Source organism: Scatophagus argus, chromosome 11 (assembly GCF_020382885.2).
Source record: "Scatophagus argus isolate fScaArg1 chromosome 11, fScaArg1.pri, whole genome shotgun sequence".
In the NCBI taxonomy this organism is placed as follows: domain Eukaryota; kingdom Metazoa; phylum Chordata; class Actinopteri; family Scatophagidae; genus Scatophagus; species Scatophagus argus.
This window is the reverse complement of record NC_058503.1, coordinates 15,746,021-15,765,574: the sequence shown is the minus strand read 5'-3', so window position 1 is coordinate 15,765,574 and position 19,554 is coordinate 15,746,021. Positions and strand designations below refer to the sequence as shown.

Below are 19,554 nucleotides of genomic sequence, written 5' to 3'. Positions count from 1 at the left end.
CTCCTCCCTCCATTTTGCCTCTAAAACATCCACTAATAATCAGCTCAGTGCCTCATTAATGAGCAGAGGAGTAGTGGCACAGGCGGCACCAGATGTTTGGTGGAAACCCCTTGAGGTCCGGCGTCTGTCTCAGACAACTTGTGTGTATCTGTCTCGTGAAATATTCGCTATCCAGTGCGCGTGATTGTGTGTGCATGTGTGTATGCGAAACTGCTATAAATCTGTGTGTTTTGATACTTCCTGCTCTGTCTCTAGGCATCACTCTGAGTGCTCCACTGCCCCACTTCCAATGCAAGTGAAGGCAGTGAGGGACCAGATTTCTTTTCTGAGAACACTAGATGGAGATGCGGACTAACTCTGCCATCTCTGCACAATTTTATGATCAGTCTCTTTGTCTGCCAGTGTTGTCATAATGACTTATCTGTCAGGTCAACTCATGCAGGATGCAGTAGGATTTGAATGATTTATGGGTTAATAATGACATAATAAAGCTGATAATAAAACTGCCCCAGTGTCTGCTTTTCAAACTTTGTTGTGACAGGTTTTTTTTGATGGCTCATTCACTCTAAAATCAGTGGAATGATCACACATTAGTTACTGTGTACAATTATCTTTAAACAGCATTTTATTAATTCTCGAGGAAACCTCTTGAAACCACTTGCATTTTTTGCAATTAAGGTATTACAGTTCAAAGAAGATGAAAGGAACACAAGATACTCCCTTCTAACTCCCTCTTTCAGCTTTCAGCTCAAATTATCGAGCAAAAATAATTGAAACATTTTCTCATCATGGGCCTCGATGGGCACAGCTGAGGACTTCTTGCAAAATTGCAAATAGTTTTTTTTTGTTGTTGTTGTTCCTTTTTTTCAAAATGCTGCCCCGCTTCCATGGTGTCTAATCGCATTGTCAGCTTGTGAGTGAATAATTCACACTGCCTTTGTGAAATCAAAGTGAATGAAACATGAGTGAGACTTGTCGTAGTCCCTGGAGTCCCATCAGAGCTGGCAACCAGCATGCGGGGCTGGTCCAGGACATAAATAATAAATCTTCCTGTTGTCTTTAATAAACATTTACCTTTCACCACAAGCCACAGTTGGGGGTAACACACAGCTGATGGAAGGTGAGAATCAGAAAAGAGAGAAAAAAAATGAAACTTTAGACAGCATTTGCCACTTGCCTTTAATGCTTAAACTAAAATGATTTGCTTTATTTTGATTGGAACTGTGGATAAAACATTATATAAGTTTTTGACCTCTTCTTTTTAAAACTGTATTTTTGTGTAAAGGACCTGTTCATCATTAAAGTTATTAGCAACACCTGTGATGGGTCAAAAGGCTTTGGGTGCTGGAATAGAAGGGCTGTGTGGATAATTTCAGTACAGAGTGTCCATATTTTGTGCTGCTGCAACAAATTCTGCAACAAATGTGTGCCGCTGCAACAAATTCCTCCAACAGCAGAGACGTCTCTGCTGTTGGAGGAATTTGTTGTAGTTTGATGATTTACATAAGACTACGTGGAGACAGAAGATCAGCTTTCAGACAGCCAAATTTTGGTGAACAACTCCATGCAGGGAATGAGCCAGGTGTCACCAATCCAATTACTGCCATCCCCGTTGTCTCAATTTGACAGACAGCAGGAACACTTTCCCAAAGGTCTGCAACTATCAGCTGCTCAGGAAGAGTAATTATGTCAAGCGAATGACCCGAGTGCTTACATGCACCTTGAGGATTGGAAGAGCATGCATTTTGAAATTTTCTTGCTTGTTTTGTTTATGTCAAATGTCCACACCACTTGCACAGTTAAAAAATCCTTTAATGCTGTGTAAATGTACTTTGATTTCTGTTGCCAGAACAACACTTGACACTTCACAACTGGTTTCTCCTATGTATGCGGTTATGTGTTGCTTTTGATGTTTATTTCATATTTGAAAAATTTCATCAGTATTTTTAAGTATGAGATGATTCTGATCAAGAAAACATTACGTTGGCTCATGTTTGTTCAGCCTGTTCTTCCTATGAACTCATAAATGTCAGTATCTTCCCCTGATATCATTCAGATCAGAAGTTATTAAAAACCCAATTTGAAAATATTTTTTCATTTATTCTTTAAAAACATGGTAATGAAAGGGTAGACCTCAAGGAGTATGATTAAATGATCAGAATGAAAGGTTTGTGAGTAACTGACACCGAGTTACCGTACAGATTTTTCCACGTGGGCAGTCATGCTACAGAGCGTCCTCTGGTTTTTGTTGAGAGAAAAATTCAGCTGATTAGTTCCTCTCCTCCATCTGTAGTTCTGTGTGTGTGTGGGGGGGGTCATCTACTTTTATTACGGATGTGTAGCTTCTTTAGGGTCAAACTGACAAGTGTGATATGTATGTTGATAGCCTTGCCAACAGGTGGCAGCAAACAGCTCAACTCCATTAATCAGGCACCTTCATTCAGACAGGGAAGCCCTGACAGTCACAGCATGTTCACAGCAGAAATCTAAGTGGTTCAGGGACACAACACTTCAGCATACAGAGTTTGATTTCAGCTTTTCAGCTTTGTTGCAGTTCATACCAGTTTTTCTCTGTTCCTTCCTTGTCTGCCTCCATACTGTCTGCTATCCAATGAAGATAAAAATGCAAAAAGAACACAAAGCATCTGATGGTTATCATTGATTCGAGCAATGTAAATTTTAATTTAAACAAGTTGAAAAGAAAAAAATCATAAAGACAAAAAGGTGATTTGACAGGCTAAAATGCCTCCAGCTTTGGGGAGCACTTGATGCGCAAGCATGACTTTCACACAATACATTATATATATATATATCTATATATATATAATGACTTAATAAATATATACTTTAAGGAATGTTCTGGGTAGCGGGAATCCACTGCCCTGAGCTCTAACACAGATCTGAGGTCAGGTGTCTCTGGACAACAGGCTCTCAATATGAGCCTCGGTACGTACGTGAATTATACTCATATGAATGCGCGCCAGTGGGAATAGAACCGCAGACTCGTGGCTTTGGTGTTAGTGCCTTGCTAAACTGCACTGCTCCGTGCAGGCCCTACCCCGGTGGGCGTGAGTAAACGGCCCCAGCCCTCTCTAAATATAACTCCCCTCCAAAAAAGAAAGAAAGAGATAGAGAAGGAGGGAAAGGAATACTCACCCAATCAGATGTTGTCTGAAAACTTGTCATAGAAGAGCCCCCCTACTTTTTGGGATACAGTGTGTTTGTTTCATACCGTTTTGATCCACTTTGTGGCCACGGGTGGTACTGGTGGAGCGCACAGCGGGAGGCGCATTGTCTGTATGCAAACTGGACGACATGGCCATTGTATGCGTTTGGGCATATATGGAGGAACGGATGACTCGGAGGATACAGCCCGTCTGAAGTCTCAGGAGTGGAAAGTTGTGTGTGCGTTTTTTCCCTTGGGCTTTCTCAGTCTTATTAAGCGCTCTGCTCCGTCGCTATGAGCTGCCTGGATGTGATGTACCATCAAAGCTATGGAGCGCACTACCTCCCTGCTGCGGCTTACAAGGCGACGTACTACAACCACCATCACCAACAGCAACAGGTGAGATATTAATCATGTATTTCAGTGAGATTGTGGAGGGTTTTTCCCCCGCAATAGCTCTGTAGCTTGGGATAAAATGTGAGCTCTGTGTCTAAAACATCTGAATCAACTTATGTTATAATAAATGTGTTGAAAAGAAGGGTTTTTCTGACTCATGTTCAGAACACCGCCTCAAACTTTTTTCTCACACTCACACCTCTTCAGTTAAAGTTTTGAATGATTAAATTCCCCTTCCGAGGATCTTTATTCACCTCAGGTCAGGCGTAATGACACTGAACTATTAATCCTGCGGTCAAATGGTGATGTAATGACAGCCGGTCAGTCACTCAGGAATGTGGATGAGGCGCATTGAGCCTTACAAATAACTGGAATGCAGTATGGGAGAGAAGAAACTCATTTTCACACAACTACCAAGCTGCTCCCAGAGGAAAAAAAATTACTGGTTTGAGAGAAAATATTACTTTTTTTGTGTGTAGCAAACAAATTGATTCCTCTAAAACAGTATTTATGCTCTTCTGATATGTAAACTCTGTGCTATTCTGTTCAAGTTTTTTTTCTGGTTGGATCTGTCAGTTAATCTTTCTCTGTCTCTTTCTCCAGAGAAGGCTGAGTGTTTACAGTAAGATCCAGGAGTGTATGGAGCAGCAACAGCAGCAACAGCAGCAGCAAGGTGGAGGGAGAGGGATGCTTTCCAGGGATCAGGGCCTCCGACAGGGTCCTGCAGCCCCAGGGACCGAATCGGGCCGGAGATCCACGTCCCATTCAGAGCTGAAGGATGGTACTCAGCCAACAGAGGCAGAGTACTTGAGCTCCCGCTGTGTTTTGTTCACCTACTTCGAGGGCGACATCGGCGACGTTGTAGATGAGCACTTCTCCCGGGCTCTCAGTCAGTCCGGCACCTTCAACAGTGAGACCAAGCCGATCAGAGTGACTCAGTCATCAACTTCAGCCACCGCCGGCTTCTGGAAAGGTGAGCCTCCCAGAGCAAACTCTTCTGGTTAACTGAAACTAAATTCAGCTCAACTTAAATGTCTAAATGGCTGATGATCTTTATCCTTATCCTGTTTTTGTGCCAGTGTGTTGAAGTATGAAGTCTTTGTGATGTGTTTGTTTCAGATGGTGGCCCTCTCTCTGAGAGTCAGAGCAGCTCAGTGTGGAACAGCACCTATCCACCCCAGGCCACTTCTTGCCTCCCATCTGTCTCGGGGCACCCAGACTTCTCCTCAAGCCCTGTTTCCTTCAGCCACCCAGATGGAGCTTTGTGGGCGGACCATGTGCTCTCGCAGGGCAGCCTCGCACCTCCGGCTACCCTTCCGGATAGCTGGACCTATGGCCTGAACCCACAGAGCACAAGTGGCTACCCCAATGTTCACTACCATCCCCACCCCCACCCCCACATTCACCCCCGGCACCACCACCCCATGCTCCACTCATACTCGACCCACAGCCCAGCATTGGATCCCAGGTTTAATCCTTTGCTGCTGCCCGGTGTTAGGAACCAGAACCAGCCGACTGCCAGCACAGGGAGTTCCCCACACAGCGAGGGGGTGAAGACAGAGATGGACCCCAGTAGTAACTGCACCGTCACAGCTACCCCTGTCACCTGGACCCCTTCGCCCCTCCATGGATCCCTGGAGGTGTATGACTCAGGTACTACAACTATGACAACTACTACACACTTACTTGTAAACGTTTGTCAAACCTCACATGTATTCTAACTGAGTGCACATTAGTAATTTTCCTTTGCTTCTTTCTCTCCTGCAGCTCTTGACCAGACCAAAGCAAAGACGTCAGTTTGGTTCTAAATGATGTTCTGAGAATATGAAGGAATATCAATTCACACCAAAAAGGACTTACTATGTGGCTCTATCAGTGTACGGCTGCAACACCAGCACTGCCATGTATGATGCAGGTAGAAGGCTTACTGTAGCTGAAACTGTGAGTGCTGCACTGTCCACACAACTAATTATGGATATGAACTCAGGCTTTGGACTTAAATGACAGTGATGTACCACTTTGGCTGCAGGTCAAGGCCCTTCACAAATGATACAGACAGACGACAACTAGCTTTAACAAACTGAGGCCTCTTCTTTGTCTTTTTCATGCAATGTGAGACCAAGTGGTTCTGTTTCAAGAGCTTGATTTTGATCCACATTTTCTTTTGTACAGTAAATGTTTGCTTATGACTGTAAATGTGTGTGTGTGTGTGTGTGTGTGTGTGTGTGTGTAGAGTTTTGCCATGCTAAGCTGTTGTTTGCTGGGTGACCCCTGCTAAAATGCCCAAATGCTACTTTACCATTTTGCCTTTGGAGGTTGTGTAATGTAAATATTGGAACTGTATGTATGTTAAGTAATAAATTGCTGAAAAGTAGTAACGAATGAAGGTTCTTTTTGGATTTGGTTTGACACATTTCCCTTCAAAATATGTAGAATTCAAGTAAAATATTCACTTCCAACTATACCTTCTATGTTATAGGGTTTATGGAGCCAATTGCTCCACATGTATGTGAAAATCTGTTTATTACCATATAAAAATTCATTCAGTTCAGTTCAAGAAAAGTTGTCACAAAGACACCCCACTAAATGATAGGTGCCTCTTGTAAAATCAAGAACAGTCGGTCTTTTAAGTCAGTCAACCTCAGTCAACTACTGTTATTTTAAAATCAAAATGGTTGAATGTTTCTGGTCAGACAGTCAGATGTCTTCTTGTTTCTTATCTAAGACTACACATTGTTAGAGCCGACTAATAAAAATAACTTTGAGCAAAACAAAAAATTTGATGTGGCGTTTAACTCCTCATATTCAGATGGTTTGATGACCAAACCTGAATGAATGAATAAATGATTGCACAATAGTTTCTTAAATTGTTGACAGGGAATTCAGTTTCTTTGCAGTACAGACATCCTTCAGTAACTACTGACTTTATATTTTTAGCAACCTTTCTAAATAAAACCCTCCTTACCCAGGCTTTACTCAAAAATATCAATCCAGACATTATCATAAGTTGCAGTACTCAGTGCAGTAAGTTTCATGCTTCTGGTACAAACACTGCTTAAACTTACTTACTGCTGGTGCATTATGGAGCAGATAGGAACTGAGCTGTAGCCCTGAGGGAAGTGGGCTGCATTCCACAGACAGTTATTGTAAGATACCATGACACGTCTGTTGTCTGCTTCCACACAAACACATAGGTGAAAACACATGCACTCCCAGACTGGTAAACACAGCAAAGAATGGATTTCCTGTCTGGAAAGGAAGTTAGTAAGAGAGAGCAGCAGACTTTCTGAACTTCAGACACAGACACAAAATAACACATTTCAAGCACCACAGTTAATTCTGATTACGTTTTGTTATTAAAACAAATATTTACACCAACAGGGACTTCAATGACATTGAATTCCAAACGCATTACAGCTTTGCAGCCATAACAGCTTCCACTCTTCTGGGAAGGCTTTCCACAAGATTTTGAAATGTTTCTGTGGGAATTTTTACTCATTCATGCAGTAGAGCATTTGTGATGTCAGATACTGATGTTGGACCAAAAAGCCTGGCTAACAATCTCCCCTCCAGTTCATCCCAAAGGTGTTGGATGGGGTTGAGGTGTGGGCCAGTCAAGTTCCTCCACACCAAACTCATTTAACCCCCTCAGCTAAGGTTCATTTCATCAGTAAGATATTTATTATAATTAGTATCTTATACTATCATATAATTATTTATTGTATAACATTATCTGTCACTGATTAAAGTATTTAATACATTAGGCCTCTGAGATTCTAAAAGCTCACAAAGGAAGAGAACGAGTAAAACACGGCCAAATGAGAGGGAAAAAATAGGAAAAGATGGAGAGATTTAAGATTCTCCCACAAAGTGTGTCCTCTCTTCCAGAGCTCCTAATTAGCATTAGCATGTAGCTTCTGCATCAGCATGTAGTGTACTTTTATGCTAACAGGCATCCCACTGGTCGCCATGGAGAATCACCGCAGGCACTTCCACTGCAGGAAGAACACTAAAATAAAGTAATACTGACCCAGAAGCTATATAAAAGTGAATTTATATGCCAATTATTAAACAACAGCAGAAGTCAGCGATGTAGGAAATGCTCCATGTGTAGCATTTAATTAAAATTTAACAAGTCATTGCTTTATGCTGATAATTAAGATCTTTAAAGCAAATAATTGATGATATTGTCTCACAGTTCACGTGTATATGCAGTGATTCTGTTATATCTATATGTTGTTATTAGATATACATGACTTAAAGCCTCTACTACAAAGCAAATTCAACATACCCAAGATAATGTTTTGCTATTGAGCTTTACTAACTCTAACAAAAGCAATCAGTCATTAAGTAGTCACGCAAAAGCAGTTATCACTTTGAAGTGCTGTGTGGGTTGTAAAGAAGAGTGACATACTTCATACTTTAACACTGTGGTATAAAGAGTAACAGTTAAAGCACATCTGTGTTTGATGATCATGGATTAAAACCATTTATAGCTATTTTCTCCACGTAACCCACAGCATACATAAACGTACCTGTAGCAAAGCAATAAAGCAAGCCTGTGCATACACTCTGTGGGAACTCAAACACATGTCCTCCATTGTATGGCTCAAGAAACAAGAAACAAGACAAGTAGTCCACACGCTGAGGTCTAAGGGATCCTCTATTAAGATGAATGAAAGGATACATGAATGGTGGTGCCATTTTTCAGAGAATTGATTGATTAGTAGCTAGTGCTTTTAAACACATGTGACACACACACACACACACACACGCCATGTGTCCATGCACAAAAGATAACAAATGTGAAAAGGATGAACCCTGAGCCAATCTGTTGCTTTGGATGCTCATCTCCTCGTCGCCATGATTGCTTCTTTTGTAACCAACATCTGTTTCCTTTTTGTAACAGGGAATTGCATTAAGTTTGAGAAATGAGGGGAAATTGTTTTACGTTCTCTCTTATTCTTTTTTGGAATTCACATTTTCTTCTGACCTGGTGAGCCCTGTATGAGTTTTCATGATTGTGGTTCAGAGTGAACTTCCTGTCATCGCTGCCCTCCAAACCATTGCCTAATCCAGGATCAAGGAACTGTTATTATCATACCATCTTACATTTACATGTTTATGGTATCTCGTTAATATACTAATATATCATTAATAATATACTGAGATTACAAGACTACAGATTGGAAACAAACTTTATCATCTACCTTCCACTGCAGTTGGTGGATTCCAATTTCTACCACCAACTTTCTTGTTTTAACTGGCGGCATTTTGTAACTGCGGGTTCTAGTCTTGCAAAATGTGTCTCTATTCAGAAGCAGTGCAGCAGAAAAGCTTTCATTTACCGAACACAAAGGCAAAACTTGACTGCCAACAGTTGCATATAATTTTAAAATCATCCTGTTTTTTCGTGCATTAACATGTGCAGATCCAAACTGCTGCAGGTTGTTTTCAGATTAGCTTTAAGAGAAACAATCTTAGTCATAAAAGAAGCAGCTTTTACTGTCACTCGTGATGTGGTTGAAGAATAACATAGCAGACAGCTGATCTTGCTGTAAATATGATTCACTTTTCAGATTTTGCTTCTGGTAAAATCCCAAGGGCATATCCAGTGTATCTGTAACCAGCCACTGAAATGAACTGACTGCTGATGTGACGGCAAGAGAAAGGGAGACAGAAAACAGATGGTGAAAGAGAGTAGCAAATGGGAGAGACGGCAAAAAGAGATGAAAAGAAAGAGTGAGAAAGCTGAACAGTCATAACATGGCTCAGCTCCACATTCCAGAGTAACTGAGCAGATGATTAGTCTCACAATCAGCAACACAACAAAAGCTGCCTGAACACAAAACTATATTAATACAGAAAACACAAAAAAGCACTCAATGTGAGTAAAAGAGGCATACAAAAACCTAAATATTTCCTCACATTCCTCACTCTCCTGTTTCCTCCCTCTTTCCCCTCAAACATCTTTCTCTCACTTCCAGCTCCACGCCTACAAATCACTGGGGTAATTAGAGCTAATTTGCCCTCCTCGTGCGAGAATTAGGGGTATTAAGGGCATTAGTGAAAGGCTCGGCTTTCAGCAGTCTGTTTGTGTCAATAGGGCAGCCTAATGAAACACGCTGGGAGTGTCACAGAACACTTGTCGTGCTGATTGCACTTGATTCACCAAGTCTTCTTTGTTTTAAATGGTACCTGACTTCTCATTGCCGCCAGGAATGAACCACTAGGAACACCCAAGGAGAGGAAATAGCAGCAAAACATCTGATTTTTCTCATGTTCAAGTTCTCAAGGAAAGGCTCCTGTATCAAAACCTTTTTTCCCTCTTATTTATCTTAACTACCATTGATATAACCAGTGCAGCAAGTCCATTGAACAAATCATCAAATGGGACATTAAATCTCTACAAGCTTTTCTAATCAAATTTAGATTACATCAGTTCATTACAGTTACATCTAATTTAATTTAGATTGGATGAAATTGTAATGGAGGAAAACAGGTCATGACAGCCAACAAGAGATGATGGGAAAATAGGGAAAAAAATTAATATAGCATCATTTAAAAGCTGAAGTGAATGAGCAAACATGGAACATTTGCCGTTCATATGATTGGATATGGAAGATGGAGTTAAATGTCCAGATGTGACAGTGCAGCTCAGGCCTGTTACAAGATTGTTGTTGTTGTTGATTTTTTTTTCTTGTTTTGTTTTTATCAACTTGATGACTCAGTGAGCTCAGCTACTTATTTTGTTGCATTTTTAAATCGTTTTTTGGTCTCTGGCTCTTTAGGTCTTAAATCCTACGTTATCCCTCATGTGGCTGTAATGCTATTTTTGCAACATCCCGATTGGGAAATTAACAGAGCCAGAAGTCATTACCTCTATTGGATGTTGAATGGCAGGCAGCTCACAGACACACTGGATTTTTCTAAATACTGTATTTTAACTCATCCTTCAGTCCAACCGAAAGAAGAAAATGGACAATGGGAGCCCTAAACAAATGCAAAATGAAACAAATGTTTCATTAGGTTTTATACTTGATTTTAATTATGATTTTAATGTATTGTGCCTTCTTTGATGCCATCATGTCCTACATCTTTATCAAAGAACTTTGCCCCTCAGTATTAGACAAATAGGACATTCGTCACAGTCGGACCATTTTGCATGAAGAACCCAGTTAAGCAACCAAGTTTCTGATTTTGGTCACAATAACTGCTTCTTGCTGCTGGAAACACAACAGCGAAGTTGTTGGCCAGAAATGGAAGAAAATGTTCCAAATGCAAAGTCAGGTAGCTCTTCCCTTTCACATTACATCTCGTCATTCGATCCACTGCAAATATAATAATCTTGGTCAGAGTAGTTTTAACTTGCTTTTGCAGTCAGTCGTCAACATTGACTTATTGTATTTTGCTTGCTTGCTTCATTTCTCACTTTGGATTTCTTCACAGCCACAGCAGGTAACTGGATTTGAAAAGTGTTAGACTGTGTTGGTTTAGACCAGACCAACATGGTTCACAGCTTCAACAGAGATCATGGCTGCTTGCTGCATTGTTCTCTGAAAGGAATGTACTGCAATTCTTTGTGTATTGCTTCACTTTTATCACTTCAGGATGTTTAATTGGAACTGGGCGGCAAAAAATAGGCATTTGTAACATTTCCAACAGGGCTGGTGTTTATGTGTAGTCCCATATGGTGAGAGGGAGGGAATATTTGCACAGGACTATGATCCTGAGCGTGGCAAGCAAGAGGTCTGTTAGAGCTCCAACAGCCGAGGGAAGGCTGTTAAATCAAAATTCAATACACACTTTCACTACAGGAAAAGATCAACATTTACGCCTGTTTACAATGTACAGCAAGAACATCCACCCGTAACACAGGCCAACCACATTCCTCTGCCTGCCCACACACAGAGTGGCCAGGATGCATGATGATGTCTCTCTTTGCCAGATTTCAGAAGATGAATATTTGAATTTTCACTTGAGTCTTTCAAAAAGCTCAAAACAATTTCTACCAGAACAAGTTAACGATTTGGCAGAGCTAGGGTCAGGAGAAGGCCAAATACCACCACAGAGTCATACTTTACGACACCCTTCATTTGTAAAATTATGAATTGTAACTGCTGGAGAAAAGCATGGATTCAGTGGGGAGTCACTCAGCTGGGCTGGAGAAATAAAGATGAACACACACATCAAGAAATAACATCATAATTTTTCCTTGCTCTTGTTTGCTGCCAAGTCCCCTTAGTGAACAAAAGTCCTTCTCCCAGCATGGGGAAAGGCACTCCATTCATAAAGGCCAGAGTAGCTGCAGCAACCGGCAGCAGCAGTAGGTTGTTTCTGTCAACTCCACTCTGGGTATTGTGCCAGTAACCACAGCGGCCAGTACATAGCTGTCATTCCTCTGCTCACTGAAAGCACATTTAGCAACCAACACCTGTTTCCCCTGCTCTGTCTCTGCTATGGGCTTCTCCACTCCAGCTCTGCCTGCATCTGGAGGAGTAGGGATCCAACAGTTAGCTAGCTGGAATGCAGCTAGGGGATTGTTTTTATTATTGCCACCAGTCACAGTGGAAGTTAGTCACTCCAAGCTGCGACAACAAAAAATTCAACATTTCAACTGTTGCAGGATGTTGAAACTTTCATTTGGAGGAGGTACATTAGTGGCTCAATAAAGGGACAGTTCAGTAAACTATATAAAATATGTTGTTTTTTCTTTGATATTCTTTGAATGGGGCTTAAAGGTATGGAGCAAAGATCCTTGGCTGAACTTCCCTCTCCAGCCAAAAGTGAGGCCACTAGCAACTACTATATGTAGCAGTACAAATTGAGATGATAAAACACACTTTCTTACACATGTTAAGTAAAGTAACCCAGAAAATATTCACATTTCCAATTGTCTGCTTTTAAAGAATTTTATCAAGAGGAATGGTTAGAATGTACTACTACGATGATGACATTTACATCAATACAATATTGATTAGAATCAGTGAAATGCCAAGAATGTGCCCATAAAATCTTATATTATGATTACTTTAGAGCCAAATCAGCTGGGAAAAAAAACCCAGCAGGGGGGAATCCCTGGCTCTGCCACCTGCTTGTCAATCATCCTGGACTGCATTACGTGACCCTACCTGCTGCAACTGTTCCAAGCTGCCTATGGCCATACCACACATACCAGAGCCACAGAGGGGCATTCCTGGACCATTGACCCAGATCGTTGTTTTACTTTAAAGTTGTCATAGAGACCAGGTTTCTACTGAGGACTTAGACAACTGAAGGATGCTTTCCTGAGGGACAAGTGGAGTCACGAGGCGTGCAGCATTACAGAATGCTTTTAAGGCCTTTACAGGTAATTGACAGTTGAATGTTTATGTAAACAAGGGCTGGACTGATATTTGAAAGCAAAGTTTTTTTTCGTCACAGATTCTGTTTTGTCGCTTTAGCGGTTTTAATACAAAGAGTTTTTTCTGTGTTACATAGTCTACATTCTATGGAGCCATAAAAGTACAATATTTAAGAAAAACTAAAAAACGAGTAATTGCAAGAATGAATAAATTATTAAAACTCAACTCATTATTATGACATTTTATTTAATCATTCTTATTTTCATAGTAACAACATGAAAAATGAAAATGAAAAAATGAAATGAAAACATTTCACAATAATGAGTGAATGAATAATGACTGTTTAATATTGAACACTTTGGGCTTCCATAACATTCTACTTGCAAAACATTGTGCACAATGTGCTTTGTTACTGGAACTGTCAAGCAGTGATAAGCATGAAAAGTTAAATTTTGTCCAGACAACTTTTTAGTTCAATTTTTTAGTTCAAATATTTCCCTGAAACCCAACAAACCCAACAAAAAATTATTTATCACAATAACTATATTGTCCAGTATTCCTTGTAAATATGTCCATATTTGATGATTTCAAACTAATAACACAAATTCATATAAAAATTTTTAGATTTGTCCTCTAACTTAATTTAGTGCAAATAAGAAACTATGCTTTTGGTCTGAGAATTAAGAAACTTATAATACAGGATTGTACAGATGGAATTACTAATGTGAATGATGTTAGAAATAGCATTGCAGTGTACATACTGAAAGTGTGCCTGGCCGTGGGTGTGTGTGTGTGATCATGTCAGTAGTCAGTGTAATCTGAGGGATAACGTGGTGCTTATCCAGCTGATCCCCCCACCTCCCCGGGTTCTGACAGGTTGACACCCATCATTCTTCACATTAACTTTGCCTAATTGGCAGGTAATTCCCCTCTCCCCTACTGTCCCTCTACTGTTTCTCTATTGTCCTTGTACTCAGCCCCTGCTGTATAGGTCTTTATCCACCAATCTATCCAGGCACCCTGCAGTCATTAAGCCCCTCAGCAGGACTTCATGTCCAGGCCCAGAGTCCTGGTAGGCCCTGTCACTGTAACCTGGGGAAGTGAAGTTGGGAGCTTCCTCTGTGATGGTGACCCCCATGCTGGGAAGCTCTCTACGAGGCTGACAGGTTAGCCGGCCCCAAATGATCTCAACCTGTCAGGATCTGCTGCCCACCCACCCCTTTGTACACATACACACACATCTACCAAACTACATAGAGGAATGGGGATAGTTATGCTCAGGCAGATGATTTCCCAGTCTCGTTTAATGAGCTACAGTTTGTGTTGTTCACAAACTTCACCTTTTATCAGTGCATGTTATACATTTTAAGACACTCAATTCCTAAATCCTCAACATCCAAAGCTTGTTCTTACCATAAGTGCTACTTTCAAAGATACAAACAGACACACTCCAGCTCTACTGTAGCTCTCGTCCTGCCCTGACAGTGATTGACAGGTGTTTGCAGAGTCACTCAGCAAAGTCAGACATGAGACATATGGGAATCCCGCCCTCCTGTCATGTCCGCCTTCCCATGAGTCCATTGTGGTGGAGGTGGAGGTGGCAGGAGCAGTCAGGAGCTTGTCAGAGCAACAGGAACAACAGGAAGAGGCTAGCACTCTCACTCTCTCTCTTTCTCACACACACACAGCTTCCCTCTCTCTCTAACAGGAACAACTCTCATGCACTCTCACTGTCAACCCCCCAGTGAGTGTGTCAGCTGTCATTAACTTCCCAGACTTCCAGTGTGCAGGGGAGCTTCCCTTCGTTCCCACCCCCCTCACAGGTGACTCTCACTGTGTGCTCCACGCCGGGAATGCCAACCTCCCTGCTGGAAATCTCCATCCTGTATGTATATATGTACATATATAGTCTGTGCTTTGTTGTGTGCTTTCACATATATAATTTTTGTGTTTGCAACTGTTCGTATGAATGTTGTAAAATTTTTGCTGTTAATATTGTAGGTAACAATAGGGAGCACATATATATTGGTGTTTTCCTCTTTATTTGTAGATTTACAAGGTACGTTTTTTTATCTGTGTGTGTGAGTGTGTGTGTGTGTGTGGTGGAGGGGAGCATGCGTGGAATGTGTGTGTGATATAAAGGCTCTCTCCTCACGCCACAATGGTGTCTTTGACAGGCGGGAGAAGGGAAGGCTTTGTTTGATGACACCACACAGTGTTGTGAATGCCCGGCATAACTGCCATTCCTCTCTCTATGCCCTTCGCCAGGCTACTGGCTTATCAGGGATTCCTCTCCTTTCTGTCTGCCCACGCACACCCCTCACTATGTGTGTGAGGAAAAGAGTTTGTGAAGCACAGTTGCTCACACCAAGGAAAATGCAAATGAGTTCTGGAGAAGAATAGACCCTCTGTTTGGCTACATATCTCTCCACAAGTGGACCACTTTAGCTGCCACATTTTTTTAAAAAAAAAAAGGTCAAGTATCTGGCTAGTGTGGATATGATTTGGTTTCATTTGTTTTGACCCTTAAATGAAATAACGTGCCATGTAACAATGTAAAACATGAGCAAAGGTAATGATTTCCTGAATCAAGTGCACAATGTACACAAGGCAATGGAAAGAACACTTTTGTTGTTTCCCGGCTGAAGGTGCACTTTGCATCTGCAACACAGTTAGGAAAAGGATGGCATTATGTGTAAAAAAAAAAAAAATCAGTGTATTGAAAACTGCCGTTGTAAACTTTTTTGATTTCTCACTTTTTGCAATCACTGTGGATATCAGCAACTAAGGGTGAATTGCAGGAAACGACTGTGATTATTGCAAATAATTATGTGATGGGGTCCTAACTCTTCTCTTACAAGTAAGTCCGCCACCCTGCCCTGTAAACCTACACTTTCCACCTTGCTTCCACATGTTACTTGCAAAATCATCCAATAATCTGCAATCATAATTATATGCTGGGTTGTTTGAATATGGTTAGCTCTGGTTAAGCTGACTAGAATGTGGTTTTTATGGACACTGAGCTAGTCACTGCACTCAAAGAACCACGGTTACACAAGCAACCTTACATTCATCATGCCTGCCATTGACGAACTTGTTTAACATTTGGGACACACTGACCTCTTGGGCCGGTGGGCAGCTGTGGCTGCTGCTCATTTCTGCCCGAACAAATAATTGAGGAAAACCCATGAAAGCAAGTTTATGAAACAGCATCATATTGGAGAAAAGGCACTGAGTGTGCAAACCAAAACTCCTAAACCACGCTGTTCCAGAGCTCAGACTTTTATTCTGTGCTCTAATCCTGCTCTCTCATCACTCTGTTTACCTTGTAGTTACACTGTGGACTAGCATGCTGGTGGAAAGCTTATTCATCTTTCTGTTCTCAGTAATCACAGAGTGTCTTCTAGCTTTTATGGTAACATTGGCCAAAAGGCCTGATTCCCAAATTAAAGTACGTATGGTACCCACATGTGAGCAAATTAGGAATTCAATACACATAAACTCATGGGCACACACACTTACACGCAGCTGTTTCTCTGTGTGCTCAATGCCAGAATGTTGTTATGTGTTTATATGAGCTTTGATAAGCCTTACAGAGGCTTGGCAGAGACAGCCAGGGTTGAGTAGGGACAGATTACATGCAATTGGGATTACATTATCAGATTACGAAAAAAAAAAAAAAAATACTGCAATCTGCATAGATTACATTTTAAAATTGTGAATCTTTTGGGCCAGGGATTTTAAATTAGGACGATTACACCACTATCAATTTATTCAATATTATCCTTTAGAAGCGTAATACTGAATCAGACACATGCTTTGTGAAATACTATAATTTAAATAAAAATTTAAATGAAAAAACAATAGTCATCTTGTCATTAGGAGACATCCTGCTGACACTGGTAATAACTGGGTATCTGGAAGGGTATGAAATGACCTCCTTGATCTGAACCTCACTGGTGTGTTACTCCACTCTCTATGGGCACTAAACATCAGCTTGGATGCCATCTTATTTCCATGTGATGGTGAGATGGATCAGATTGAACGGGAGGCTGTCAGACAGGCCTGGTGTACCCAAAACATGTGTCAGGGCTTAGCTGGAATTAGCTGCAGGGGATTCTGGAAAAGTGTCCCTCCCTTAACTTTGAACAACTTTTCGTATATATGGACAGAGGTTTGGGACATGCAGTCAGAAGGTTATGGCTGGTAGAAGGCATCAAGCTCAACAAATTACCTGTCTGATCAGTGGTTGCTCGGTTAACTCCTGAGTCCAGAGAGGTCACAGTTTGTGGTAGTCTCATCTCAGAACCAATCGTCTGACCATCTCTCTTCTATGTGTCCATTTTCTCAAGCCATTTATCCACATTTCCCATTCTTTTATAAAATATGCCCAAAAAAATAGTAATCTTCAGTCTAGAGCCATTCTTAGTTGTTGAAAGTCTTTCGCTGGTATGTGGGAGATTTGAGTTATTCTTGTCACTTTCCTAACACTGTGCCTTTAGGGAACAATTAGGTTCCTTTTATGTTGTTGTGGCTTATTTCATCACACTCCTCCATTGGTCCTCCTTTTTAGACTTTAGACTCTCTCACACACACACACATACACAACACACACACACACACACAAAACCAGATGATAATATGAACACACATGGTCCATTAACTCTTCCAGTCTCCCAGGAGCCTCTTGCAGTTGAATCGCAGCCATTCCATCAGACCCATCAGCACCGCTGTGGGAATAATATTAGCAGAAAAAGAATTAGCCCTTCCAATGGCCTCTCTTTGAGTCTCAGCAAACACAAGATTTCTGCTTAGTATATTTGCTTGCATCTGTACTGTACATGTATTGTGTTTTTTTTTAGCACAAGTCCAAATGTTTTAATATTTATGGATGTGCAAGTTGGCTGCATGTGCATGTTTCAGGGCGTATAAGCAGTTGGAATGCAGTGAAAATAGAAAGCAAGTTTTGTAAGGTGTGTTTGGGAGTGTGCCCGTCCATGTTTGTGCATGCATGTGTGAGTGTGTTGTGTATTCACAGACTCGCTGCTCCCACGTCCCTGAGAATGAGGCCAATCAGATTGGACAGACAGTTTATTTCCAAACACTAGCGTCTGGCCTGCTGCCTCACACACATTCCAATACTTCCAGACAGACTTTCAGAAGCGGGAATTAAAAGGCATTGGAGTTGTTAAAACATGACATTCCCAAAAAAGGGCTGCTGGGCCCAGAGTCTACCAAGAAACATCCCACATGACTTAACAGTGCAGGAATGACAGCACCGCCAGGGTCGCCAATGAAGGTCCTCTCATAGATATAGTCTATTACCCTTCTCTCCTTGGTCTATATTTGTCCTCTGACTCTCTGTCATCATGTTCTCTCATGTTAGATCCTCATCTGAAATATCTGTTTTTGGTTTATTCTGTTAGGGTTTAAGGACCTTGCTCAAGGGCACCTCAAAAGTGGTGATAAGAAAGGAGAAAATGTCTCTCTTTCACCTCCCAACCCAGATTATTCTAGTGGCCTAACCTTTAGGCCACTGCTGCCCCATGCAAGCAAGTTTTATATACAGAACTGCATGTATCATATACAATCCAGTACACACTTAGTTGCTTCAGATAAGTGCATCTGATGCAGTATAGCTGATTACATACATACATTTTCAATCGGTTTTTATGTTATTTGTGGAACTACAGATGCTCCCTAAAATTCAACAGAGTAAACAATGAATGTAAACCGTTTCCCTGGTGTGAAAACAATCCGATTTTAAGATACAATTAATTCAGTATCAGCATATGAAAAATATTGGTGTTCGTATCAACTGTCCCAAAACTTAGCATGCTCACACACAGTGCAATGGGAGGAATGTTGTGTGTGTCTTGTGAGTGGGAGTTGGGGGTCAAACTTCACTATCACGGGCTGTGTTAATGTATTCATCTGCTATAGAGGCTCACTCAGATGGCTGTCTGTTTAACAGTGGCTTAATTCATCTTGTTAGCCAAGGGGGCTACTAGCATCAAAAATGGGGGCTTTGACGCAATTGAAGTGACCGTGTCAAAGTTTTCAAGGGGTTGATCAACTTCCTATCATGTGTTCTTGAGGGGTTGCCCATACATCACTTCATTGCAGGGTTCATTAAAAGGACCATGATGAGAAAGAATCTGGTAATAACAGAAGCAGGAAACGGGTTTAATGCTAAGCCGTTGTGGTTATATCACAGATGATAGATATTATTGGCGCATACCAAGTCAGTAGTCAGATGCACTTTTACAAAAGGAAATAAAAACAAAAAGTAAGTTACATCAAGAAAAAGTTACTTTTAAAAACAGAAAAGGTTTTATTCTTAGTTGTAAAACAGCAGAAATTATTAGAGATTATCACGTGTGAAGCCTTCCTGAATATTACAAAACAAAACCCAGATTTCTATAACAGTTTCTAAGATGGCGAATAGACTGACTTGGTTTATGATCAAAAACTAATAACAACTTTGCTACTACAACTAAACATCAAGCAAGTGCAACAGCACACAACTGAAAGTCAGTTGTGATTTACTCTTGACTAGCATCTTGCTATGTCATTGTCTTTTTCCCCCTCTCAGCCTTCTTCATCAGCGTCCTCTTCTGTGTGTTCATCTTTTCCCCGTTCACCAAA

The 19,554-nt window shown here is 41.0% G+C and overlaps 1 protein-coding gene across 1 annotated transcript; it reads left to right on the top strand.

Annotated features, from left to right (window-relative positions):
* The first annotated feature begins 2,936 nt into the window (after positions 1-2,936).
* Positions 2,937-6,275, top strand: vgll3 (vestigial-like family member 3). The gene is made up of 4 exons (XM_046405114.1): positions 2,937-3,565; positions 4,166-4,535; positions 4,682-5,215; positions 5,330-6,275. Exons 1-4 carry the CDS (start codon positions 3,461-3,463, stop codon positions 5,368-5,370), a joined length of 1,050 nt encoding a protein of 349 aa, XP_046261070.1. The 5' UTR covers positions 2,937-3,460; the 3' UTR covers positions 5,371-6,275.
* The last annotated feature ends 13,279 nt before the right edge of the window (positions 6,276-19,554 follow it).